This window comes from Lepisosteus oculatus, chromosome 20, assembly GCF_040954835.1.
Source record: "Lepisosteus oculatus isolate fLepOcu1 chromosome 20, fLepOcu1.hap2, whole genome shotgun sequence".
NCBI lineage: Eukaryota > Metazoa > Chordata > Actinopteri > Semionotiformes > Lepisosteidae > Lepisosteus > Lepisosteus oculatus.
In genome coordinates this window covers 10,756,995-10,784,203 of record NC_090715.1, presented here as the reverse complement: position 1 = coordinate 10,784,203, position 27,209 = coordinate 10,756,995, and the positions used below count along the sequence as shown (strand labels likewise).

Below are 27,209 nucleotides of genomic sequence, written 5' to 3'. Positions count from 1 at the left end.
TCCGGAAGACTTCGATTAATAAAGTTTTTTCTTGAAACTGGGAATTGTGGGATTGAAATGGCTGCCTACAGTGTTGATGTCGGGGCCAATAGTTACTGTACGGTTGGAAATAAATTTATTTAATTATCGAACCAGCAAGTGGACATCTTCTAATCCTTTATTACAGTAAGGTAAGATATTGTAAATATTTCGCAAAGGGGTGTGTTTTTTACGCAGATTGTGTGTTGAGAGAACATGGCCGTTAGAACATCTCTTCGCACATTATTTGCTGTTTGTGAATGTAAACGAATTCGTTTTACGTCAATATGAATTCGATTTTGTTCGTTTTCAGTTTTAGAGAACACGTTTATATTTCACGTACGTTTCCGATTCCAAATAAATAAAATATAATTGGGTTATATGAGGTTTTGATGAATGCTAAATGAAATTTTCATTTTAGGTTTTCAAGCTGATTAACGACGCCAGTATATTCAGCATTACTATTCACAGTACTGCTTGTATTCCTCCTGTGTAATACAAATGGCAGTTTAATCGCAGTTTTAGTCATTAGCAGTCTTGTTTATGGAGAGTACGGCGGGGGATATCAACGATCTCTTGCTGGGGAGCCAATTTGTAATGGTCCTCACAAGCATTCCAACATAAATCAATTAGTGAATAAGAATATGCAATTATTACTGAAAGAAACAAGTAATAGGTTTATTCCATGCTGAAAAGAGAAGAAATGAAACAACTTTTCGGCTGCGGAGCCTTCGTCGGGTTTGAGTCAAAACGTTGTGTTTCCGTTTTTCTTTTCAGCATGGAATAAACCTTTACTTGTTCCTTTGCAGCGTACGCATGCCGACGCAGCTACCCACCTGAACTACTTGCTGAAAGAAATACAGTTTGCATTAAAATATTTAACCACAGGTCAGGTCAACGTAAGCTTTGTCAAACCATTTTTATGGTGAAAAAGTTTTTGTTTCACGTTCATGTGACATTCACATAGCAAAATGATTTTCTTTGAATCATTTAAGCCTTATTTAGCTGTATCGTGTTTTGTTCTGTCAATATATAGCCCTTAATATTTAAATTCTGCTTCTTTGTAATGTTCACATTTTTTCTGAGATGGAACATATTTGTGTGTTGTCAAGGCCGTTTTAATTGCATTAGAGCCTTTTCCTGCTGCAGTCAGGAGGTCTTTTTTTCCTTTGAAAAATAAAGCATCATCTTCATCTTGCCTGTGTGATCATAGAATACAGGTTTATCCAAACCGGCTAGGTGATCTATTTTTTTATTTCTTACAGCTGAAAATGGGTAATTTACAAATATCCACAGTAATCTTGTCTGGCACTGGAGACTAGCCCTGCTCAGAAAAGCACATCTCTGTCACCAGTCTTGTGAGATTCCGTTTGGAAGGCACGCTTGGGTTTTCAGGCCGTTCGACACCAGGAGTCGGGGGCGTTTCCTTGATTTGGTTTGGTGCCGGTCTTGGCAGGACTGCAGGGCCTCTGTGCGGAGATGGAAGATGATGCCTCGTTGCACAGACTGGAGGGGAGCGACCCCGAGGGCCAGACGGGGGGTCTCATCGTGAAGAAGAAGGCCGCTGTGGCCGAACAGCACGTGTTCCGGGCGCCCGCTCCTCGCACCTCGCTGCTGGGGCTGGACCTGCTGGCCTCCCAGAAACGCAAAGAGCGCGAGGAGAGGGAGCGGCAAGCCGAGGGAGAGAAGGCGAAGAAGTCCAAGGTGTCGTCGTATCGGGACTGGGAGGAGGGCGAAGACGACTCGGGGTCAGATGAAGATGGCGGGGAGGACGAGTCTGGGAGCAGGAAGAAAGAGAGGTGAGTGAACAAGTCCTGTGAAAAATGTTCAGACAAATTTAGCCTGGATAAAACAGCCACTTTCACTTCTTTTTATTTTTTTATTTTTCTAGGTATCATTTATGTTAGATTGCGAAATCACAGACGGTCCAGAAATTCACTCGTAGCTCTCACTGTCGTGGAGATGAATGTGCCTTCCTTTATGTCTTTTTCCAATTCATGGATTTACCTAGCAAAATGAAAATCTAACTTTATATTTAATTTTAATAGAGAATGTGGTTCAAAGCTACTTATTAAATGTCATGTTTACTTATGAAAAGGTTAGCAGTTTTGTTTGGGTTTGTAGATTTTTTCCAATTTTGAGTCTGTCAGTGTTGGTCAGCTCAGATGGCATGAATATGACTAATGTTATGTAGAGGAAGCTGGCATATAAATGCTTCCATGTTTCTCCCACTGAGGTGCAGCGTTTCAGTGATGGATGGAGTGGGTCTTTCTTAGGGTGATGTTTTGGGATTTTCATTGGGATGGAAAAAAAAAACTATAAATGCAAGGAATTATTATTAATATGACTTTTGCCTTACTGTCGTAACTGTATGCTAGATATATGCGCAATTGCCAAGGCTAAAAACTAATACAAAATGATACTATAATGATTTATTGAATCTTTTTTCTCTGTCTTCATAAGAAAGTCTAATTTGCTATCAGCGTGTGCATTGCATTTGACGTTGTCTCAGTAGTCCAAGCCTCTGTTTGCAGCAGGTGCTATACAGAGGTGCTTTAGATTTAGACAATTTTTGCTGCGTTCCAGGAAGTATCGGGTGACTGGTTCTGAGACCCCCTCAAACCCAGGCGGGGTGAGTGAGGAGTTCCGCCGGAAACATCAGCTGAGGGAGAAGGAGCGAAGAGAACATGGGGTGTATGCCTCCTCCAAGGAAGAGAGAAATCGGGACAAGGACAGGGAGAGAGACAAAGACAGGGAGCGAAGGAGTGAGAGAGGTAGGTTCGCAACTCTTTTAGCTTAACCCTGATCTCATAACCTATAAGAATACTCCTTAGCATGCATTCCATGAATGTAGAATTTCTGTAATAATTTAGACGTTTGTGTCATCATTGCTGCATTTCTTTAGAAAACTGGTGTTAAGAAATTGTTTCCCACTCTAGTAAATTTGGATTATGCAAATCGTTTAGTTTTGTAATGCTGCTTAATGATCCTGATCTGTTCCCGTGAAGAGCATTCTTGAGGGCTCTTAAGCCTCATTCCATCTTTGTTAAGCTCCAAGCTATCCTGCGGAGTGACTTCAGCGAGGGGAGAAAACGGCAGGTTGGGCTGCTGACGCCTGCAGGCGATGAACGAGGAGTGTTGTTGGGCTGTGGGCGCGGCCGCTGGTTCAGCCCCGGTGTGGTAGCGCGTGTGCGTGCTTGTGTCCCCACAGAGGAGCGGGAGCGCGGGCAGCACGGCGGGGGCAGCCGCCGGGAGAGGGGCGACCGCAGCGAGAGGGAGCGCTCGCAGAGGGACGGCGTGTCCGAGCGCAGCAGCCGGGGCTCCCGCAGGGAGGAGCTCGAGTCTCCCAGACATCGGCCCAGAGGTCTGCATCTCTCTCCCCACTGCCGCCTTTAGGTTACTGCCGCCATCGTGTGCCTGGAGAGCAGAAAGCACGTGGCATCGGGGACAAAAACCATGAGCACTCCCTGCATAAATATCGTGCTGTGCAGATCTGTTGCTTAAAATGCAGCACTCTGTCTTTGGTAGTACGTATGATCAATTTTGATTATTTCATCTAATACTTTTTGTCTTTATTTGACAAAAGTGTGCTTATTCAATATTATCTATAATATCGGCCTTTTCAACTACTCTTGTGCTTATTCGCACACCAGTTCTCATGGGAGTTAAGACTTGACACGTTTCGTCTGAGGTGTTAGGATAGAAAGGTGGATTAAAAGAATCATTTGTGGTTACTACAAGATAGTTCTTAATTCTTGAGGGGGAGAAGTGTTAGTTATTTCATTATCAATGAAATACTGTGCAACACATTGGATGCAATGTCCAAACAAACATCTGTCAATTGACGTTGAAGTTTCTAAATGAGTTCGAAGAAACTTTGTTTGTAATGTACCACTTCACTATATAAATACCTATCTGAAATGTCATAGGTTTAGGAATGGACTTTATCAAGACCTCTGTGTGTTTAATTGTCCTTATTTCCTTGGTTTTCCATGCAAGCATTCTGATGTATTGACACCAGGATATTCTTTACCGTCTCTCACGTCTGCGTGCACAGATGCTCCCACGCCGTCTCGTTCCAGCTGGGATGAAGATGACAGTGGCTACTCCGGCTCCCGCCGTTCCCACTGGGAATCCCCCTCCCCCACCCCCTCGCACCGCGAGGCGGATAGATCCGAGCGCAGCCAGCGCTCTGGACGCGACAGCGAGAGGAGAGACAGAGACAGGTATGCACAGCTTCATCTCTGATCTTTTTGCACCTCCTGTTTCCTTCTAACCATGCAGATCCCAAGAAAGCTGAAGCCATCTGTTGCAAAATGAGTTGCATTGCATTAACAGGTGCCTGGTTCTTACCCCTGTTCAGAAATATGCCAATTTACTCCTTGCATGGTTTTTAGGAAGTAACAATAGATTTCAGTGGTCTAGCTGCATTTGTAATAGTAGAAGAAAATTATTTGGTAGGTGAAGATCTGTTGGTCTTCTAGTTCATCACTTACTGTTTTGATAAAGTGTCCTCCAGGGACAGTGAGGTGGGAACAAATACAACATAACAGAAGTTCCATGCAGGCTTGAGCAGATTTTTTTGTGCGTTGTTTTTGTATTCCCTTATTCTTGATTAAGTACATTATCTTTTTTCTCCATTCGGCTAATTTCAGAGTTGCCCTACCGCAGTAGACTCTTTCCCATTTTGCTATTTAATTATGCAGCACTTTAGTTTTTCATGTGTGTTTCTTTCACTCCACAGGTCAGTCAGAAGTCGCTACACAGATGACACTCCCCTGCCGACACCATCCTACAAATATAATGAGTGGGCCAATGACCGAAGACACCTGGGTTCCACACCCCGCCTCTCACGTGGAAAAGGTATCCCATTCCCTGTTGTCCTGTGAGACGTTCGGTCCTAAGATGGGGTGTGAGACTCCATCACTCTGAAGTGCTGTGCAGAACAGGGCTGCTCCAATTATGGCCTTCTCTTTCAGACTCGTACCGGATTTTGCTCGAAACTGCTAGTTAATTATTCAGTTAATAAGTAACAGGATCAGTATAACGGTTAAGGAGCGTGTTGCATCAGTTGGGCATCGGAGTGGATTGAAAGATCTAGACATTGAGTACTTCAAGTGTTCAGCTTATCAGGCCTTTGCTTTAACAGCACAAATGTTAATGCTCCTAAAAAGTAGTATATTTACACGCCATCTTTCAAATTGTTTTTTTGGAGAAGCAAATTTCCTGTTTTGCTTCCATAATGAAAAACACCTCTTAAGTTTTCAGAAAATAAAGTATTTGCACAGCATGATCGTATCTGTCAGCAGTGTGCAAGAAATATCTCTCTTGATAAATTGTCAGTGATTTTATTGTCAGTTGTGTTAATAAGAAGCAGGGCACTGACCACGGCTGACTTTCTAGTACACAAGCGAGCTGACAGCCGCAGGCCAGCAGGGTGCTGGCAGAGCTCTGAAGCTCCTGTGCCTTGCCTTTCAGGGAGGAAGGAAGACGGTGAGGACGGCATCTCCTTCGATACCGAGGAGGAGAGGCAGCAGTGGGAGGAAGACCAACGGGTGAGCATCTTGGGGGAGGGCAGAGGAGTGAACCCAAGTGCCTTTGTCACCAGTCCTGCAAGCAGGTTTTCCTGCTCAAATGATTAAGTTTCCTATAACAGTGTTCCCAGCCTCTCAGTGTTTTCATTTGTCTTAAATTTGGTGGTAACGATGAATGTTGAAGCTTCTTATTTATATTTCTCTTTTAATATTTTATGTTTTAATACAGGTGGCACAGGGAAGCAGTGGTTAGCATTGCTGCCTTGCAGCGCAGTCCTGAGTTCAGTACTGAACCTGGAGTGCTGTCTGTGTGGAGTTTGTATGTTCTCCCTGTGTTCGGGTGGCCTTCCTCACATAGTCCAGAGACATGCTGTTTAGGTTAATTGGCTTCTGGGAAAACTGACCCCGTGTTTCAGTGTGTGTGTGTCTGAGTCTATGTGTGCCCTGCGATGCACTGGCATCCCATCCAGGGTGTATCGTGCCTTGTACTTGTTGCAATGCCAGAATAGGCTGTAGCCTCCCCTGGCCCTAAATTGGATGAAGCAGTTAGAAATTGGATAGATGGATGTTTTTAATATCTATTTCATAGTTTCAGATATCCCCAAGATTGCCAGTGTTCTTTCCAACATGATGTTTTCATGAAACAGAATGCCGACTGGCTTTGTGCTTAGGGTGTGCAGCGGTACTGGTGTGAGTAACTGGGTGGTGGTCTTGTAGCAAGCAGACCGTGACTGGTACATGATGGATGAGGGGTATGATGAGTTCCACAACCCGCTGACGTCCAGCTCGGAGGAGTATGTCAGGAAGAGAGAGCAGATCCTACAGAAGCAGACCCAGAAGCGCATCTCGGCTCAGAAGCGACAGATCAACGAGGTAAAACAAGAGACAGCTTTGACCTACAATTAATGCCCATAAAACGCTTTTCTGTAATTATAAAAAGTTGCTTTCTGAATTATTTTTTATATCCTTTCATATCTTGCTCAATAACATTATCCAACCCAGCTGTGGAATTCTCATTCATTTTTTCATATGAAAAGGGTAGCTTTGAGCTTTCTGAAGATAAGAAAAACAGACCTTGAAATTGTTTCATAATTTAACCCGGTCTGTGTCTATATTCAGTCTGCTACAGATACTCTTGGAATGCTGTAAAATATTTGCGTTACAATTATGGGCAGGATATGATTCAAATGTTCAAAGCACATCACAATTCAATGATTATTTCACTTAATATTTTTGTTCAGATTGTTGGATACTATTACAAATCTCTTCAAATAAATGCATCACTGAATGAGAGCTTTCTTTGTGCTTGCAAGTGATATAAAAGAATAGGAATTTAAGAGAGCCTTTTGGCCGTTTGGTTTCATCGGCTGCTTTTGTCTGACCCTGTTCTTGGGTGCCTGTAGGATAACGAACGCTGGGAGACGAACCGCATGCTCACCAGTGGAGTGGTGCAGCGGCTGGAGGTGGACGAGGACTTTGAGGAGGACAATGCTGCTAAAGTCCACCTGTTAGTCCACAACCTTGTACCACCTTTCCTAGATGGCAGGATTGTCTTCACCAAGCAGGTACAGAGGTGGCGCTGGAAGAGCTTGATTCCAGTTATCGTCTCCAATTGGCTTGTCCCTGTGTGGGCGCGCGCACCGCATGTCAAGGTGATGGTTTTGTGTGTTGCAGCCCGAGCCGGTGATCCCTGTGAAGGACCCCACTTCGGACATGGCGATAATCTCCCGCAAGGGCAGCCAGCTGGTTCGCAAACACCGTGAGCAGAAGGAGCGCAAGAAGGTGCAGCTTTAACTCAAATACTTCTCGTCTTTCTGTCTCTTCAGCGTCTAAAATAGCTTCTAAAATCATCACTGATGTGGATCTGCCTCACGCTAGCCTCGCACTATCTCGGTACTCTCTCGTGCTGGCTAAGGAAGGCAGGTAGTGCTCTCGTGCTGGCACAGACTGCTAGTTTCTGCTTCATTTCAGAGGCCACAAGCCCCACGTTGCTGAACTGCCTTCCTGGGTCTGTAGCAAAAGTTAAAATAAAAAATATGAGGCTTCCCTGTCACTGCACAATGTTAAAGCATTCAAAAAGGGAGCAGACCTAGGAGTCTGTTTTTTTTATATAAATAGTTCCTTCCACTTCTTAAATTCTGTTTGTCATTTAGGCTCAGCACAAGCACTGGGAGCTGGCTGGTACCAAACTAGGAGACATCATGGGCATTAAGAAGAAAGAAGAGGAGGATGGAGCGCAGGCCAAAGTTGTGGGTGAAGATGGTACAGTGGACTACAGGTATGTATGATTACAGTTATGTAAGGATTACATTAAGTAGCATGAAGTGGCTTTATTTTATAATGTTCCAGTTGCTCTCAATTACTATCTTGTGTCTTTGCTGCATCGGAGCTCTCTGAAACCCTTGCTTTCTTGTGTCAGGACGGAACAGAAATTTGCAGATCACATGAAAGAGAAGAGTGAAGCTAGCAGTGAGTTTGCCAAGAAGAAGACTCTGCTGGAGCAGAGACAGTACCTGCCCATCTTTGCAGTGAGACAGCAGCTGCTCAACATCATTAGGTACTGCCCTTCAAAGCAACAAGCAAGACAGACTTAGGGGGATCCCAAGTGCAGAGAATGAGTGCAATAGAACATAATCGCTTCTGTACCGTCATTATTTGTGATTACCGTCATTATTTGTCATTATCTGGGCAGCAGAGTTTCCAAAATTGAGATGTTTATTTCATTGAGACAGACAGCTAAAAAATGTCGCCATCGGAGTGAGCCAGCCTAATGGGATTTGGTAAACCAAAGCTGATTGGCTGGAACGTTCATCCAGGGATTGGATGTCATTGGATGTGACAAGATGAGAGGAGTTTGTGAAAAGTCAGGCTCAGGCTGTCGCATGTTTTCACGTTTTCTGACATCTTGCCAGACAGCTGCATGAGACTTCATTTTGCCGCCCTTCCCAGGGATAACAGTATCGTGATCGTGGTGGGCGAGACGGGCAGCGGGAAGACCACCCAGCTGACGCAGTACCTGCACGAGGATGGGTACACCTGCTACGGGATGGTGGGCTGCACGCAGCCGCGCAGGGTGGCGGCTATGAGCGTGGCCAAGAGAGTGAGCGAGGAGATCGGGAGCAGCCTGGGCGAGCAGGTGAGGAAGCTCCTACACGCCAGCTGGTCCCTGCGCAGCAGCGCTCCTGTTTTTTCAGACCGCGTAGTGAACCTTCAGTTCACAGGACGCTGCTTTACCGGACTTCGGGTTGAACAGACAGAATGTGCTACGGGGGAATCTCTTCTGCTAGATCAGAGGTATCGATAATGGGGAGATGCACACATGATTACACAAGAGTGAACATAAACACTACTTCATTCAGGAATATCAGTGGTGCCCTATAGGGGTAGTTCTGTTCCCTGTATTTCGTGTGCTTTGGTGAATTTAATAAAGTAGATTTGAAAAAGCTTGTATATTTATAATAAAAAAACCCTCAGGAACAATCTTCAATGACTGTGTTGATTGTAATTGTTAAAAAAATAAGTCAGAAGATGTCGAAAGTATATATAGTGTATATATCTCTCTTATAATGGTGTGATTCTGAGCTGAAAAATCGTTATTCATGATTTAGTGGACATCCTGCAATAACGAACAACTTCCCTCCGATTAGTCTTTTAAACCGAGTGTTAACAGTAATATCTTTTCCCCTATTGGCTTGGCTGTAATTAACCAGAATGGTAAGAACTTAAATGAAATCAATTTTAATTTAATTTTTTTATGTTTACATAACTGAGTGCATTAAAAGTCAGGTGTGTGCTAATGGGGCCGCATGGTGAACTACAGGGACATTTCAGTGACAGAGCTGATAGCACAGGGAAGTTGAAATCACATCCTCGTGAGACCCCAGGAGTGTGATTACAGAGATGTGGCTCGAAGTGAGCTCCTCTTTTCTGTCAGTTGGATTATTGCTCCTATCCAGTGGGGAAAAAGGATAATGCTGTGTTGTGTGGACAGGTGGGCTATGCGATCCGGTTTGAGGACTGCACTTCGGAGCAGACGATGATCAAGTACATGACGGATGGGATTCTGCTGAGGGAGTCTCTGAGGGAGTCAGACTTGGACCACTACAGCGCCATCATCATGGACGAAGCCCACGAGAGGTCTCTCAACACGGACGTGCTGTTCGGTCTCCTCAGGGAGGTGAGATTACTTCACTGTGCCTACTGAAGCTGTGCAATTCTCCAGTCACTTCTTTTTTATGTCCATAATGCGTTTTTGTTTTCTGAAAAAATGAGTTCTAAAATTAAATTAACCACTCTTCAGTCCCTCTTTCCTCATTACTGTTACTTTCTTTCATATTTTTGCTTATAATATGCAAAACATGTTTAGCAGCAAAATGTATTTATTTGAAGGTCTTTGCAAAACATAATTCATAAATTTCATAATTATAAGGTCCACTTCCTTCCAGGGTTATAGGCCTAATTTTTTAATCTGTTTCATGCTGCTAGTACTAATTATGCTTCTAATTAGTAATGGTAAACTAATGGTGTTGTGATGTTTAAAACACAATTGTCTCTGTAATGTTTTTTCTTAATAGATGTTTTTCATTACCAATTCCAGATTATCCACAAATTTAACAGCTACATTATGAATAATATCTCAGAAAACAGTGCAGAATAATGAGATGAACTTTAACAAATAGGGATTCTGAGTTATGGAAATATTTAAATATTATGAAAAAGGTTGGTCCTGTGGTTCTTTTTTGTTCTAAAGGTGTATGGACCCTCTTTACAATTCCCAGTTATTTCTTACAATTTCTTCTTGTTGCATCTGCCTGAGACTGAACATTTTTCTGTTTTTACTTTGATCTATCTTGTACATAATTCATAAATGTTTTCATATCAGTATCCAGAACACTATCAAAGTTAGTGAATTCCAACAGGAATTTAAACGGCGAATAAAAGATGGTTCACCTTAGGATCTGTCATCTTAGGGGCTTTAACTGAAACAAAAGATTTTTTTCCTGAAATTTTAATAAGACATATTCGTTAGTCTGTCAGATCGTAAACCAATATATAAAATAAATCCTTGTAATATAATTAAAACCCTGCTTTGTATTGTGTTTTGCGGTATTGTGATGATACTTAGAAAATCTATAAACATTTTGTTGTTACAGATGAGATTCCTGTATCTGCTGTGATAATTGCAATTCCTTTCCTTTGCATCCAATCCAAAGAGCCAACATGTTTGTCGAGTTAATTCAGCCCACATTTGTTCTTGGATAAAATAGACTTAGTCTTGTGTTTGAAAAGCCAAGTTGAATGTTCACAAGGAATTAATCGTTTGAATCAATGCGAATACGTAACAGCTGTTCATGACGGAACACCGCTGCCCCACTGATCGAGTGGGATAGCTGGATAGCTACTTGAGTGGAAAGAGTTCGCCAGCGTTAGTCTCTCCCATTCCCTTCCATTCTCCTCACCTTGTCTGTAGTTCTGAAATACTACAACCAAAATTCATTGTCGATTCCCCGCATGTGACCTGGCGTCAGTTACTCACACACACTGTGTCCTTGACGGATTGAGAAATCCGAACAAAGGTCAAAGGTGGAAGAAATGGTTCTTCTTGATTTCTACTCCCTTCAGATCCAGTTAACTCTTCTACCTCATGTGCTAGTGTGAATAGACCCCATCAGATTCTTGCAATGTCCTTTTACTTGGGCATTTTTGGAGCCCTAACTACCTTACACTGTATCTGAGATTACGAAAGTGGTGGGTATGCGTGTGTGGGCTGGGAAGGGGGTGGGTGGGTGCTGCTGGTGACAGAGCTCTAGACTCAGGCTTCCATTCTGGGGAACGAGTCATGTGATCTCTCTGGTCATTTCTTGACTGTTGCACGGGGAATGTAACTATTTGAAACAAATTCTTACATCCAACGTGAATTTAAGAATCCTTCCCGTACAAGATATAAATCCTATTCGAAAATAAAATAAGGCATAGGTACGTGTCTCTGGACACTGCTGAGTTATCCATTTCAGCATGGAGAGGTAGCAGTGCAGGACACGAGCAGCAGCTGAAACTCTCCCTGTGGTTTGCTCTCTGCAGGTGGTCGCTAGGCGCTCAGACTTGAAGCTCATTGTTACCTCGGCCACCATGGATTCCGATAAGTTTGCAGCATTCTTCGGGAATGTCCCCATTTTCCATATTCCCGGAAGAACATTCCCTGTGGATATTCTGTTTAGCAAGGTATATTGCTTTACCTTCTTTCTTTGGGCACGTTTTCATGTTTTGTACATGTGAAGTAAAATGTGAACATAAATTGGGTTTACAGATAAGAGGATCCCATTAGGTCCTTTTAGTGTGTGGTTGCAAGTTGCTCATTTAGCTTGGATCTTGTCCGCCCAGTTCTTGAAAGAAACCAGGGTATAGACTTCAACAACATACCTGGTAGGTTTTTCTCAACTTCCACAATTCTTTCATAAGTTCAGTTTTAAATATACTTTCCCTTAGTGTCTATTTCTGTTCTCTTTTTTGTGCTTCTCTGTTGAGAGCAGTTGACTGTTGACAGGGACAGACTGCTTCAGCTGTTGGCTGTGGTGTGTGTTTCAGACCCCTCAGGAGGATTATGTGGAAGCAGCAGTGAAGCAGGCTCTTCAGATTCACCTGAGCGGGACGCAAGGGGACATTCTGATCTTCATGCCTGGGCAGGAGGACATTGAGGTTTGTATAAGAGGAGAGATATGACAGACATGTTACGCGAAGGAGAGGCAGAAGGACTGGAGAAAGGGACTGTCTTAATGTCATAATAATGCACAGGAGAAGGCAGCGTTGTGGTTTAAGTAAATCTCCATAGGGGTGATTAAAAGAGTTTGGTGAACAAAACAATGTATAATGCAAAGGTTGAGCCTGATGTCCTCAAGGCAGAGAACAGTGTCCAAGAATGACAGAAGGCTGTAGCAGTACCCTGAGGGCTTAGATGAGTAAGCTCTTTGTCAGCAGTGGTAACTTAGGACCTGCGTGAGGCAGGAGCAGTGATGTACAGGAGGCAAGAAGCTTGGTTATTGAGGATCTGTTCACCTGCTGTTACCCAGGTGACGTCAGACCAGATTGTGGAGAGGCTGGAGGACCTGGAGAATGCCCCTGCACTGGCAGTACTTCCCATCTACTCTCAGCTGCCCTCTGACCTCCAAGCTAAAATCTTCCAGAAGGTAAACCTGTCATCTGTCTGCCAGCCTGCTGAATAATTTACCTCTTGTTATCTCCCAGGTGTTTTTTTGTCCTTTAGAAAGGCGTGCAGAAGCACAGTGTGTTGGCTGTACACTTGGTCTTAGAGTAGTGTTCTAGGAGATTTGTCTTGTTCCTTCAGTGACTGACTGCCTTTTAGGTTTCCATTGGCCTAAAAATTAGAACATTTTTAGTCTGTTTAGTGGCATGTTGTGGCTCTTCTGTGAACTCCCAGGTCAAGATGGTTAAGTTCAAGTTTCAGAATCTCTCCTTAAATAACGAAAGATGTATATGGCTATTGAAAGTAAAGTGGAGCTGAGGTAATAGCAGGGAACCATCTTCCCTTCTACATCCCTGTTTGTTTGAAGTTTTTTTTTAACTTAATTCCTTCATTTGTTGGTCAGAAATTTGAGGTGCATTTCATTTGAAACTAGGATTCAACAGTCTTGGGAAAACACCATGAAAAGGTGCAAACTGGAGCTAAACCTATTTGAGAAAACAGAACATGGTTCATGGGATCTCCTGAGGGCAGATTTGGCTGTATGATCCTGGAGTCGACTGAGACTAGGGTTCCTGAAACAGTGGCACACAGTTGGCTGAGCACTGCTGAGAGTAGGGTGGGATTAGTCAGCTGTCAGTGACCATGACGCCTGTGGCCTTCTGAGCACATGCATTCTTTATTCTCCCCTGCATGCATCTCAGGGATCATAGCTGAGAGCTGAGACCTGAGAAACACAAAACTGGCTATTCTATATTTTGTATTGCAATGATAATTGATGATCTAACATAAAATGCAGTTAACAGTTCAGCTGCTTCTGTTCTCCTCAGTAACCCATCTGAAAAATCCTGCATCAGCACATATGACTCCTACTGAGGATGGTGCCAAAACTCAAAAGTGCAACAGCTCATCCTGAGGAGAAACAAACTTAATCAATGATCTGTTTTATTCCAATTATTTTATTGGTTACTTATAGGAGTAGCAACATTTTTGAGCCTTGAAGTATTTCAAACTTGGACATCTTACTTTCTCTATGGGAGAATAATTTTTCTCATCTTTATCTTTGATTTTTGTCAAAAATACTCATTTAAGCTAGAACTGGAGCTATGATGTGTGTTAAAATTAGAAATGGATGTAAGTTAATGTCCCTTATACTTACAAAAATAGGTTAACTTTTTAAAATGTAAGTTTGCTTCTGCTTTTTGAAGAGGAAGGTGTTAACAGACACAGAGTTGGCTGCCATGAGATTCCAAGGCTGTCCTCCTAAATGCAGTTCACTTAGATTTTTGTATTCCTAGACTGGAAGCAAACAGGACCTGTAATTTTTTTAACCAGAGTGATGCAGTGTAGCTCACCTTATTGGTTGAGGAGGCATACAGGCAACTTCAAAGAGCATGGAAACAACAATACCTGTTGTTTTCGATACCTGCACTCCATTAGATACTTTGTCTGCATGTTGAAATGCCTTTTCCTGCATCATTTCGCTTGTTAAATTAAATAAAACTGAACTTTATTATTTGCTGTTTAAAAGTTTTCAAGTAGTTAAACCCCCTTAGTGTTTTCGGTGCTCCGATACTTAGTGGTTCTGTTTCTCTGCGTTAACTGTGCCTGTGTCCTAGGCTCCAGATGGGGTGCGGAAATGTATTGTTGCCACAAACATCGCTGAGACCTCCCTGACTGTGGATGGGATTATGTTTGTTATTGACTCTGGCTACTGCAAGCTCAAGGTAAAGTCTCCCTGTCTCACTGTTCTCTACCGCCTTAACAGGTCAGTATTGACTTAAGTGTGAACAGCTATCCTGGCCAGAGTGAGTGAAACTTCTAGTTAGTGGTTTTCATTTAATTACTAGAGTCACATTTGCTTTGCTTGAAAATTTAACATGGATATTTATTAATTCACTGCAATAAATTCATCATTATTCAGGGTAGATAAAATGATCACCAGCAAATGCTAAGGTTGCATTCTTTAATAATTCATCCTGAGATCATTTACTCAATGTGAAAAGTATACTGAGTAAAATGTATTTTAAATCTCATGACCTAAAAAGAGCGACTTTTAAATGAGGAAGCGTTTATTTGTTGTCTTTTCTATTTCTCAGAACGTAGGTCTTCTCGGAATAACATTTTGTTTGTGAAATTAAAAAAAATGTCTTTCCCCCCAAAATATTCTGACAGTATGATCCCACTATGTCTTTTGGCATACAGGTGTTCAACCCCCGTATTGGAATGGATGCCCTGCAGGTGTACCCCATTAGTCAGGCCAACGCCAACCAGCGCGCAGGTCGAGCTGGCAGAACCGGGCCGGGCCAGTGCTTCAGGTATAGCCCCAGATGTCCCGACACTGGACAGAACACAAGCTCGGGTGTAGATTGTAGCCCCTCGTTTAGTGAGAATGATTAGAAATGACTTCATTGACAAGTTTTTGATGTAGGAATCTGTGCTCCTTTGTGAGATGGCTGTTCAAGTTTTTTGTACTATGACATTGACCACATTGTTGTCTGCCCTTCCAGAGGGGAGATCACTACACTGTGGGAGTCAGCCTTCTTGACACTCAAGTCAATGCCATCCTCCGGTTTCATTACCATTTGTTGAAAGAGATATGTTCTGCTTCCCGCATTTCATTTTACATTCTTACTCATTTGTGTTTCCAGCAGAAACATCAGAAAACTAAATCATCACTTTTTAATAACGCCTTGTAAACCTTTGTTGGAATTAGTCACATTTGTCTGACACTGACATGCCATTACTTTTTTTTTGCTCAAGTCTCTTTGAGACCCTCTAAAGAAATTGGCTTCCCTTTGTTGCATTATTCTGAAGTCTTTTTTTAAATGAATTTCTGTTCTTTAGCGTGGTTCAGATTTCATACAGTACATCACAGAGCTGAGCTAAAATTTCATCCTCTGATCTCCAAGCCATCCATTTTAAATCTAAGGGATTTCATGGAAATGCAGAGGACTCAATATATTCTTGAGTTAATTCTATGGAATATAATTTAGTTTAGAGCAGTAAAAATTGAATAATACAAAGGTATGCTTGAGAGAGAGATTTACGATAACCTTCAAATCTTTAAACTTCCAAGGTGCTCTAAAGAAACAAGACACCCTTTCTTTTTCCAATCAGCTGCTGACAGAATTAAAATTGTTTTGCTCCATGTAAATGGTCCAAGTACACTTAAAAGAGCTCATTTACTTGAGGATTAGATACATCACCAGTGCACATCTGTGACTGACTAATCAATTTCTGCTTCAGAGAAACTGTCCTTAAGGTGCAATGATATGTTTTGGGTTGCAGATTGATATTGCATGAAAATCTGCTTAAGGAAAACCTCTTAACTCTTAAATAGACTGAAGAACATACGGGGATCTATATTTTCTTTTAGTTACAAAATATTTTGTATTTCTTAATGGATATTGCTGGCATTTTTTCTAACCTGAAAGAAATTCAGAAAGATAAATCTATACATTCAAAGGATCTTTTGTTGCTGTTGAAATATGTATTTAAAATCAATTTCTCATGTAATAGGAAAATACATCTACTGACATGTTCAGAAAACAGTCTTTCATTTCTGTTAAGGAACACATGAACAAAGTCAGTATAAAATACTTTTGGAGTCCTGTTATCATAAGTACTGACATTTTTTGCAGACTTCAGGCTCAAGCGGACTCTCCAGACTGGGACATTTTCTAAAAACCGTGGACGTGGGTAGACAGACTTGTATAACCATTGGTTCTCCATTGTTCTGGCCTTGTTGCTTCTTCAGTCAGTCTAAGGCCTGTTCTCTGTCCTGTGTAGACTGTACACTCAGAGTGCTTTCAAGAATGAGATGTTGACCACAACCATCCCCGAGATCCAGCGCACCAACCTGGCCAATGTGGTCCTGCTGCTGAAATCCCTGGGTGTGCAGGACCTGTTGCTGTTCCACTTCATGGACCCCCCTCCCGAAGACAACATGCTCAACTCCATGTACCAGCTATGGATCCTGGGGGCCCTCGACAACACCGGTACACCCCTTAACTGTTGTCGAAGACCACGACAGCCTGCAGCCTCGATTTAGCCTAATGGCACTGCTGCACAATAAATGAGGCTGATGGTTTAGATGTAAATGAATATTTTGTTTAGGAGACAGTGGTAGGCTGTAGGTTTATGTTCACCTCCTTCACTAAAGTCCTGTTTTGTCGCAGTCATTAAAGGGATTTTTTTAGTGGTATAAAAGGACATGGCTACTGGTTATAATGAGTCTAAAGAAAATCCTTTCATAAATCCTATTTTGTAATGTTTCTCTCATCATTTGTTTTAAGTTTTGTACTTTCTTATTGTCATACAGTCTACGTAGTTGTTCCAGTGCAGTGTCCTCTTTCCTTGCCTTGTGTCCCTATAATGGTCCGCTATTTATATAGGTCATTTGTTTTTCATCGTCCTCTCCTTTTACTTGTCTCAGGTTCTCTGACGCCTACGGGTCGGCTCATGGTGGAGTTCCCCCTGGACCCTGCCCTGTCCAAGATGCTGATCGTGTCGTGTGACATGGGCTGCAGTTCCGACATCCTCATCATTGTCTCCATGCTGTCTGTGCCCGCCATCTTCTACAGGCCAAAGGTAGGTGTAGTTCATTCCCCAGGGTTCTCACTTTAGGTTTTTCTGTGGATCAGCTGGGATTTCACAAGGAATGCCTCATCTGTCTGCTCACATTCCCAGCAGAGCACCTTTTCTTTAAGTGGAAAGAGACTGTTCAGCCAGATCAATCATTTCTGCTCAACTCCTCACTAGAGAACAATTATTTAAAAAAATCACAGTTTTTTGTGGGAGAGAGGATGTTTCTCAGTTTTTTAAAAATCGTTTCACCATACTGTATATTTGAAAATCAGAAATTAATGTGTTCTAGTCAGCAATTTCCATATCTAAAAAAAAAGTGAACTAGCGTTTTACTTAGGCGAATTCTAGCTCCAATTTTCCCCATTTTCTGTATAGTTAGTCTCGATATATATAAGGAATTCAATGCAGGGGACAGTTTTCCTTCCACGTGAGCATCGGAGAATAGCGTCTGGTACCAGCTGTGAAGCAGAATCATGGCCAGTCTGTGTCCCTTGGCAGGGCCGCGAGGAAGAGAGTGACCAAGTGAGGGAGAAGTTTTCTGTGCCCGAGAGCGATCACCTCACCTACCTCAACGTCTACCTGCAGTGGAAGAACAATAACTACTCCACTATCTGGTGCAACGAGCACTTCATCCACACCAAAGCCATGAGGAAGGTCAGTTCTGCACTGATGATTTCCAAAACGGTTTTTCTTTATGTTATGGTGTGGGTAGCGGCTTTCTCTACTGTTAACAAAACAGTGGTTTGCTCCTGGCTTGTTCTTGTTTGGATTTTCTTAACATCCAGTTAATAACAGCAGCCGTTGCTCTTGTGTTCATGTGACATCACTGTTACATATAAACTGCGTTCTTCTTTTTACAACTTTAATAACATTGTCCTATATTGTAAGCAAGGTTTGTATAAATTAAATGGGCAGTGTCTATTGGTAGCTTATAGTTGTTTAATGTGCATAATGAGTAATTATGGTAGCAAATTCTTTTCATTGAAGTGTAAAGTGTTGAATGCCAACCGTGACTTGACTGCTCTGTTAAGGTGTGCCTTTGTACGTCCTGCAGGTGCGGGAGGTCAGGGCCCAGCTGAAGGACATCATGGTTCAGCAGAGACTCAATCTGGTCTCCTGCGGCTCTGACTGGGACATCATCAGGAAGTGCATCTGTGCCGCGTACTTCCACCAAGCTGCTAAATTAAAGGCGAGTGAAGGCAGGAGGGTCCCCTTCTGACTGCAAGAGCAGGGGCATTTTTTAAGCTGACCATTCAAAATCAAAATAATACTGTGTCTGGGACAGAAGGGCAAGATTTACAGCAAGGAGCCGCGGTTATGTTTTAATTTGCAGTAACTAAAGCCATGTCTTTGTATCTCTTCAGGGCATCGGGGAGTATGTGAATGTGCGGACAGGAATGCCCTGTCACCTACACCCCACCAGTTCGCTCTTTGGAATGGGCTACACCCCGGATTACATAGTCTATCATGAGCTGGTCATGACAACCAAAGTAAGACCTTTGCTGTGCTTTTATTGGTTGCCAGTGGTTCTGTTGGCTTGATGTGCTCTTTTTGGGCCATGTCACGATTCGAGCCTGGCTCGAGTGATGGGTCTGCCTCATGCTGTGTTGCTGAGCGTGCTGTGCTCTGCCTCTCTCAGGAGTACATGCAGTGTGTGACTGCAGCGGACGGGGAGTGGCTGGCCGAGCTGGGGCCCATGTTCTACAGCATCAAACACGCCGGCAAGAGCAGACAGGTATGTAGTCTTACTCCCATCCTTCTCCTCTCTCTCACCTAAGTCTGCGTCGCCCTATTCCTGCCCTTTATTTTCCCACATTTATTCTTTATCCCCCCCCCCCACTGCTCTTATTAGAATCCTTCTTTTTCATTGTCCTTTCTCCTGCTTCACAGTCTCCGTAATGTTTGTGAATTTTTGGGAATGTTTCAGATCTTTTCAGATCTTTGGAACTTTTGTAAAGGAACAAGCACTTCCTGAAGAGCAATTTTATAGCGACACGTCCGTATTATCATTATTGTTTCATTTTTTGGTTTCAGCCATTGCAACTTCAGTGAGTACCGTGTATTCCTCAGCCACTCCCTGTCCGCCTTTACTTTTCATGTGTTCTCACGCCTTCCCCTGTGTGGGTAGCATTTTTGTTCGTGCTTCATTTCTCTTTTCTTTCTGCTGTTTCTGACCGCCTTTAACTCCAACTTCGTGTTTTCCTGGACCCCTGTTCTCCTCTCCTCCTGTGCTCATTCTCCCTCCATCCTCTTCCTGCAGGAGAACCGTCGCAGGGCGAAGGAGGAGATCTCGGCCATGGAGGAGGAGATGTCCCTGGCGGAGCAGCAGCTGAGAGCCCGGCGGGAGGAGCAGGAGAGGAAGAACACCCTGGGCAGCGTGAGGTGCGCCTCTCCGAGCGAGCCGCCGGGCCACACTGACGTTCTGCACGGCGGGGCCTGCTCCCTGCACGTCTGTAAGAGCGTGCTGTGCAATGATGATCCAAAAACATTAACACGGAAGTGCAAGGTGGCCTGAGTTTGTTGCACTCAAGCACCTTCACTTATCCATATGTCGTAGGTTGTAGAAACCCTTAGAAAAGATTGCCGTGGTATGCCAATCAGAGTAAAATGTGGTTAGGCATAGTTACATCATGATTAAGAAAAGAGCTGTATGGTAAAGAGTATCTTAATCATGAGAAACAATGGCAATTCAAATATATGAATATTCTATATTAAATGCATAAGTTTGCTTAAATATTTAAATTTATTATACAATAGCGTAATATGTTTTATATATTATGTATGTTATATATAAATTAATAAATACATTATTAGATATGCTTAAATATTAAAGATATACTTAAAATAAGTATGATCAAACATAGAACTACAAAATCACTATAGCACATTGTCTACTATTCCAAGTGCTTCACATACACACCTTGGAGTGGTATGTTAAAAATGTAAGTGACTATGTTGAAACTGTATTAAAACATTTAATGCACAATCACACTTCTGCCATCGTTTTATGCAACTTGTAACAGTTTGATCTGTACCTAGTTGGATACCACACTCCTAAAAATAAGTACTTTTAAAAATCATAAAAAGCTTTAAATTTACAAAAAGGATAAAAAGAAGGACTGTTGTGTGACACTTTGGTGACAAAATGAAGGCTGTGAAATAATGGTGGCCACTCTGTGCAGTGTAGCCTGAGTACAGCATGTAGCCTTTAGAATAATACATGCTTGTAATGTTTGAGGGATTACTAAAAAACTATTAGTAGACATGTTTTCCCAGTTTCATTATAAAAAGATACTTTGTGCATTAGTTATTTTCTTGTCTTGCAGTCTCTTAATTCCATGGTTAATTCCCCTGAGGCTGCTGAGTGGTCACAGGTTTCTTCATCCATATCTTTTTAGTTTCCTCACCTTCCTTCGCCATGAAGCAAATTCCTTTTAGGTTTTCTGGCCTGTTTCCATTTTCTTTTCATGTGTTTTCCGTAGTGTGTGTCCCTCCCAGCCCCAGCCCCAGGCTCTGTGTTGGCGTGCTGTTTGTAAGGCTCCTGTGTTTTGTCTGTCGCTCTAACTGTTTCTGTGTCCCAGCTGAGCACTACCTCTTTAGAGCATGTTTACACAGTCCAGCTAGCCTCTCCCATCCCTGTGCTCTTCTTGCATAGCCATTTCCTCTCTTATCCTTGCTACTTAGTCTACTTTTGTGTCTTTTTATCTGTTTGTCCGTCCATCTCTGTTCCCCCAGCCAGCTTCTCTCCTGCTTTTTTCCTCTCGCTCGATGAAGAGAGATGAGATGAGCTTTTCTCACCTCTCCACTCCTGAGCCGAGAGAAAGAAATGATGTTGACCCCTGACTGACCCCTATTACTGTAGCAATTTAAATTGTGGCGCAGGGGAAGAAAAAGCGTGCTTTAATTTTTAAATTAAACTGAAAAATTAATTCCACACACATCTTCTGACTTCACAAAGACGACAGCTTTTAAAAAAATATTTTCATTATTAATTAATCAACTAATTTATCTATGTATTCCAAGCTTTGTCTGTCAACTGGTATGCCAGACATCTCTGCAATGATCACATTAAAGAAGGGGATTAGGATTTTGATTTCTTCAACTTTGAAGTCAAATAATGAATATGTTCTGTTCTCTGTCTCTCAGTGTTTTCATTGTGCAGCCTCTTTTCATGTTAACTTTACAGACTGTGTCTGTGCTGACAGTCCAGCAGGACACTGGTCAGTTGTGGCAAGCCTTATGTACTGTATGTCGCTTGCTCTCAAGTCAAGAGTGTAGCTGGTCAGTTAGTGGTTTTTACCCTGCAGAGCCACAGTCAGAAATCAGGCTGAAGTGGCAGCATTTTTATGTGTGTATGAGGGAAATGGGATACTGACCCGATTGTTTTAAAGGCTTCAGTAGTTACAGTATGCATTCTTCCCTCGAGCTCAGCAGACAAGTTTGCTTCAACTTGAACTTGAGTTTGATGGGAGCCACAGGGAAAGAAGAGAAGGGCAAGAGCTCTATTTCAGTGCTTAACCTCTCCACTTGCATTGTCCCACTGCATCCTGATAATGTTACTTGTAGAGGGCTTCTCTTGTGCTCTGTTAGAACAACTACAACTATGTGAAATTGAATGCCTTTAATCAGCTCTTGAAATAGCAGGCTCTGTAGACATTTTTTTTTCCCCAATTTTCATTTTTGGAATAAATTAGGCCTATGTCCATTCAAGCCATAGGGAGTATTATTGAGGTTAGGCGATGTGTTTTTTTCCAGGAAACGCTTGAAATCTATAAGTACAGGTGGGCTTCTGACGGCACAGTGGTTGGTTTTCGGCAGGGTGATCTCTGAAGAGTTACCTCATCCCAGGCACGTTAACGCGCCTGTCTCTGGGAATGACGTCATTCCCAATGTGCCAAAAGAAAACGGCTGTAGGTTAAAGCATACGTGTAGGAAGAGTATTTCTGCTTTGTGTTACGTTTAATACATGAAGCATAGGATACACACAATATAATGGGTAGAAATTCTGGAAATGAAAGGGCGAGATGATGCCTAATGCGTGTTGGGACCTGCAGTGAGGGAGGTCAGGGCCTGATGGCACGATAGCAGCATGTGTGCGCTGGAACAGGGGTGTTGGTGTGTTGTGAAGCTGTAATTAAAGATGATGTATTGTACTGTCAGCTACACCCTGCAGCATCCACTGCAGAAAGACCAAATAGCCCTCAAATCCCTCCCCGCCAGCCTCTCCTTCAAAGTTACATAACGAGTAATACTTGTTTAAATATTAAATTACAGTCCAAAAACTGATTAAACAACCATGGGGGGGAGTAAAGGAATAAAATGAAGCGTATGTTCTGCTTGCCCAGCAATCCCATTTGAAGAATTGTCATGTAAATGACAATGAATGTAACAGAATTAGGGAGTGCCTCAGTCTAACCTTGTGGAGTACGGACAGCGCAGAGCTCATAGTGATGCAGTTTAATTTCATTAAAAGGGTTTGCTGAATGTGAGTGGGTGATATGTAATGAGTTCCGTCGTTTGGCTGACGTGCAGAAACCACAGCAGCAGCACCAGTATAGTGAGCCAAACTCTTGCCAGATTTAACCAACCAATTAGATTTAAATTAAAAACTCTCAGTCGGATATCTTTGATCTGGTGTGTTCATACTATTGAAATGTAAACAATTGAGTGTAAAACTTGACTTTCAATATATAAGCTATACTTTTAATATAAATCTCTACTATACGATCTCAAGCTGAAATGTTATTCACACATTAGAATGTATCTTATATTCTTGAAATTGTAGCTAGGTAGTATTACAGTGAGTACACATTGGTTCATGCCTTCTAAACCGGCTCTCTGTTTTTTTATCACTCTCATGTCCATGTTGTCTTTTTACTCTGATAGGTCAGTGAAGATCTGCACCCCAGGGAGGAAAGAAGAAGCACCAATGACCCCAAAACGCACTCCCGCACGATTTGGACTTTAATTTTCTAATCCGTTGTTTCTTCATTACATCCACAGAGTCCAAAATGTCCCCTGTAGTTTCCTGCTGTCCTTTGGGCTCTCATTGTGGTGATTTTGTAAGGCAGCTTGATTGTGCCATGCAGTTCAGCACGTTGCCCAGCAGAGGGAGCACTTGTATAAGGCATGAGGGGGATGTTGAGCTCTTCTGGCTACAATATTCTCTGCTTGTTCTGTTTTGCATAACAGTCCATAGAGTGGACTGCTTTCTGCCTTTGTGGTCTTTTAGAATTATTGCTGCAGAACAACACATTTTTGTGGGTTGGTTAAAAAAGGACTGTGTCCTATTTTAATAAACCTCTTTAAAATGTTTTAAGATTCTCTTCTCTATGGACATCTTTTTCTGACACACCTCCATTTTAAAAAGATTCTCTAGGGACTTCTGTTTTAAAAGCAGTTGTTTTACAATGATGCAGATAATTAAATCTATTGGGGCACAAATTTGATGTTATGTCTTCTGTGACTGTTTTAATTTTTCAGTATTTTCCACAAGAAGGTCAGAAATGATAGTGGAGTTTTTTATATTAAATGTTCCGTGTTTTCTGACCTCCTTTAACCAGATAACCATAATTTATACTGGTCTTTTACTGCGTGTGTTTCAGAGGTGGTGTTCTGTGTTATTTAGACTGCACTGACCAGGTCTATATTTCATGTCAGAAATAACATTAAGAGGGGACTAGTTAATTTATTCTTTCCTGTCTGGTGAAAGAACAGTTTATCAAGAAATATCATTGGGTCTAAAGAAGAGAATTTTTAACGGAAGGCATGAGTATTGGAGGAAGATGCAAAGTGGCTTAAATTGTTTTCATGGATAGGTCCATGTAATTAGGCATTACTTCGGTTTGTTTTTATTGAATTTTTTGAATGAAATGAAAAAATGTTTTAATTAACATTTTTTTTAACAAAACCTACAAGCCACTCACAGCCAGAGGCCTTACAGTCTCTGATCAGTCTCTTACCAAAGCCCTCAACAAAATGCACTTCACCAATGCTTGTGTCAGCAAAACATTTTTCTAAATTGTGTATACTGTATGTTACAAGTGTCTGGAGTCTGACAAAGAACCAGCACTGAAATAATTTCTTTCATGTGATATTTTATCTTGGTTACTTGCTGTATTGCAGTTGTGCATTTTGAAATCACTTTTTACTTTTCTCCCTGTAGAATATGCATTAGGTCTAATAGCTGCAATCCATACAATGTTGCACTCAAGACATCATGCAGAGGTTTCTACAAATTGTTATATAGAGAGATGGGTGATTAGGTGTTGGCTGAGAGACAAGATTAGGTTTTCTGTACTTTTAATATGTTGATTTCTTACAGTACTTCAGTAATTACTTTTGATGAGCCATCTGTCTCATTAGTTTATTAATATTAAAAATACTGCACTCCTCTCAAAAATATTTGCTCAGTGAACACTGACAAAATCAGTTTGCATTACTGTATAGTACCATCATATTTTGTTGGAAAAAATATTGAGATTTACAGTAATATTCTACATATATGACATTACAGTAACAGCAGAAGGTTCTGGGCCCATGCACATTTTGGGAAGAATTGCACTTTGAGCAAATATTTTTATCATTGGAGATTTTATTTCACAAATCAGCCTGTTTAATATAACATGATCTCGCCAGGAGATTTCGCTTTCCTAGTGACAGTGACCACAGCTAATACGTCTGCAAAATAATGGATAAAAATGATCATTTTATGTTTTTGATGGTGATTATTCAGGAATAACCTTTGCCACTACACATCAGGTGATTAATAAGCATTCAGCTATGTTCTTCATATGAATATGGCACTCTAAATTACTGGAAAAGATTTGCAAATGGGTCTTTAGTTTTTCAGTCAGTTGCTGTGCATTCTTCTGTAAGAGAGTACATGTAATAGAGTATGAAGAAAGCGTTTATAGGTGATGTTTAAAACTGTTTATTTAAAAAGACAGTAATGAAATGTAACCTCCTGTGTGTGAGAGCTATGGATGATAGTGAAATTCTGTTGCAAGAAACATTGATTGTTTCGGTGACGCCTAATAATCAGTCCATGTTGTTTTTCAATGTATGTCTTCAAATGTGACTGTAAATGAATCTATTTGTAGAAAACAGAAGTGCTGGATGTATTTCAATGTGTGCAATCCCCTTTTGGCTACCAGTAATAAATGGATTTTGTTTTATAAAGCAGCTGTTTTTTTCCCCCAATAGTCTTAAGATGGCAACTCAAGCGCACATTCATCCACAGGGTCTCGGGGTCTGGATGTGTCCTGAATGGTGGTGTTGCTGTAATAGGTGGACTGGAGAAGGTTTGTAGAATTGTGAGGCGTTGTTTTCATTAATATATGGTTTTCTCTTGTGAACGAATGGTAGCTTGTATATATTTTTAAAAGGCTATGCTGATGATTGTGCTTATGTCAGTATTTAGTCTTCAGCCTCCTCAGCCCCTGGGGAGAATGATGCTAGGGTACAGAGGGAGTGTTTAATCATAGGAAATGTGTTGACCATCAATATTTTTAAAGACTAAAATAGAAGGAAATGTAACTGAAACTAATCTAGATACTTAACTCTGAACTCAGATTTGCTCATTAGTAGCGGTAGTAGTCGGACAGACCTGTACTTAATTAATTCCCTTCTTACAGCAGCCCCTAGGTTCCACACACAATTCAATTACTTGCCACAGCGGAGCATATTTAATCAGTCGCTGATCAGGCAGAAAGGTGAAGTGACACTTTCTAATTATAATTATGATGGATGACCCTCTTTTGCAAAACAAAGCAATGTCTTCAACTCTTTTTCCAAATGTTTTCTTGTGCTTCAGTTTGTGTGGGTGTTCAGGTCTTCTGTGTCTTTCAGGGGACGTGGGGGTGTTGGATTGACTTGTCCATGTATTTGATTTTGTGGAAATTGCGGACAGTTCATCTCTGTTTTTGGCCATCAAAGGGGGGAATGAATGCAGTTGCAATTGTAATGGAGGAACTGAGTGTTGGAGTTGGCCTGTAGGTGTTAAAGGGTAACTAATACTAATAGAAATCAGTGAAAATGTTCAGTGTGTAGTAAAGCGCATAGCCAATGCATTAACAACTCTGAAACTAGTTCAGGCTCACTACAGTTGAAATGAATGATATCAATGTACAGTTTGGAAATGACGAGAAAGAGCAGTTTTTCTGTATTAAGACAATTTGCTTGTTAGCTGGGAGCAAATGGGCAAATGCATATGATAGGAGCAAGTGCATACACTATATAGTATATAGACAAATATAGTAGACACTAGAAGTTGGTATCTGCTATTTTGTTGTAGATGAATTTCTTTTGACTAAATGTGATATTGTAGTCTTGATTCCACTGAGGATGAATATGGTGTTCCTACCAACTCCACTAGACACAAAATTAGCTTGAGTGTGAGCATGTTGGTGGACAAAACTCCAGCATTGTTTGACATTTGGAACTCCTTGATCTGATTGGCAAGCTTTCATAAAGGTTTCTACCGAGCATAGCAGCTGAGATGGTGAGAGTTGAAGGCATGTGGCATTATACATGTACATAGAATTGTTAGAATGGATATAGCACAGAGCTGCCTCTCTTGTTATATCTAGCTGAAATGGTTTGAAGTGAGATGCTCTGAGGGACTTCAGGGATGGGGAGAGGAAAGTTTAAAGGAAGTACTCACTCTTAATGTGTGGTGATGATGTGTTTGTGTATGTGTTTATATATGTATATTATTTAATCATAATTATTTGTATACATGCATGAATTTTATTAGTGGAGGTTATGTAGCAGAAAGGTGTGGTTGAATTCAGTGTCTGCCTTCCTCCTCCCTCTTTCCCTCGGTGCTTCAGGGGAAGGGCTAACTGTCATTACAAACTTAATAAGTG

The 27,209-nt window shown here is 41.7% G+C and overlaps 1 protein-coding gene across 3 annotated transcripts; it reads left to right on the top strand.

Moving 5' to 3' along the window:
* The first annotated feature begins 52 nt into the window (after window positions 1-52).
* Window positions 53-25,521, top strand: dhx38 (DEAH (Asp-Glu-Ala-His) box polypeptide 38). 3 transcript variants are annotated; one of them, XM_015368262.2, is made up of 27 exons: window positions 53-165; window positions 1,284-1,817; window positions 2,605-2,792; window positions 3,230-3,382; window positions 4,076-4,244; window positions 4,763-4,881; window positions 5,497-5,573; window positions 6,270-6,425; window positions 6,956-7,117; window positions 7,227-7,334; window positions 7,706-7,830; window positions 7,972-8,109; window positions 8,502-8,688; window positions 9,544-9,729; window positions 11,634-11,774; window positions 12,138-12,248; window positions 12,620-12,736; window positions 14,370-14,477; window positions 14,956-15,068; window positions 16,543-16,751; window positions 17,189-17,343; window positions 17,839-17,994; window positions 18,395-18,529; window positions 18,705-18,830; window positions 18,980-19,075; window positions 19,601-19,722; window positions 23,227-25,521. In XM_015368262.2, exons 2-27 carry the CDS (start codon window positions 1,498-1,500, stop codon window positions 23,306-23,308), a joined length of 3,759 nt encoding a protein of 1,252 aa, XP_015223748.1. In that variant the 5' UTR covers window positions 53-165; window positions 1,284-1,497; the 3' UTR covers window positions 23,309-25,521. The 3 variants fall into 3 exon arrangements, with proteins under 3 accessions (XP_015223748.1, XP_006641269.1, XP_015223747.1); XM_006641206.3 differs by having other exon boundaries at window positions 53-170; window positions 1,475-1,817; XM_015368261.2 differs by having other exon boundaries at window positions 53-170.
* Window positions 25,522-27,209: the final 1,688 nt, after the last annotated feature.

What these genes read in the sequence shown, in the direction of transcription:
- dhx38 (XM_015368262.2), top strand. Translation starts at nt 1,498, where the DNA reads ATGGAAGATGATGCCTCGTTGCACAGACTGGAGGGGAGCGACCCCGAG. An exon ending in AGAAGCGACAGATCAACGAG is followed by an intron (nt 6,426 to 6,955) that starts GTAAAACAAGAG and finishes GGGTGCCTGTAG; the next exon opens with GATAACGAACGCTGGGAGAC. An exon ending in CAGCTGCTCAACATCATTAG is followed by an intron (nt 8,110 to 8,501) that starts GTACTGCCCTTC and finishes CGCCCTTCCCAG; the next exon opens with GGATAACAGTATCGTGATCG.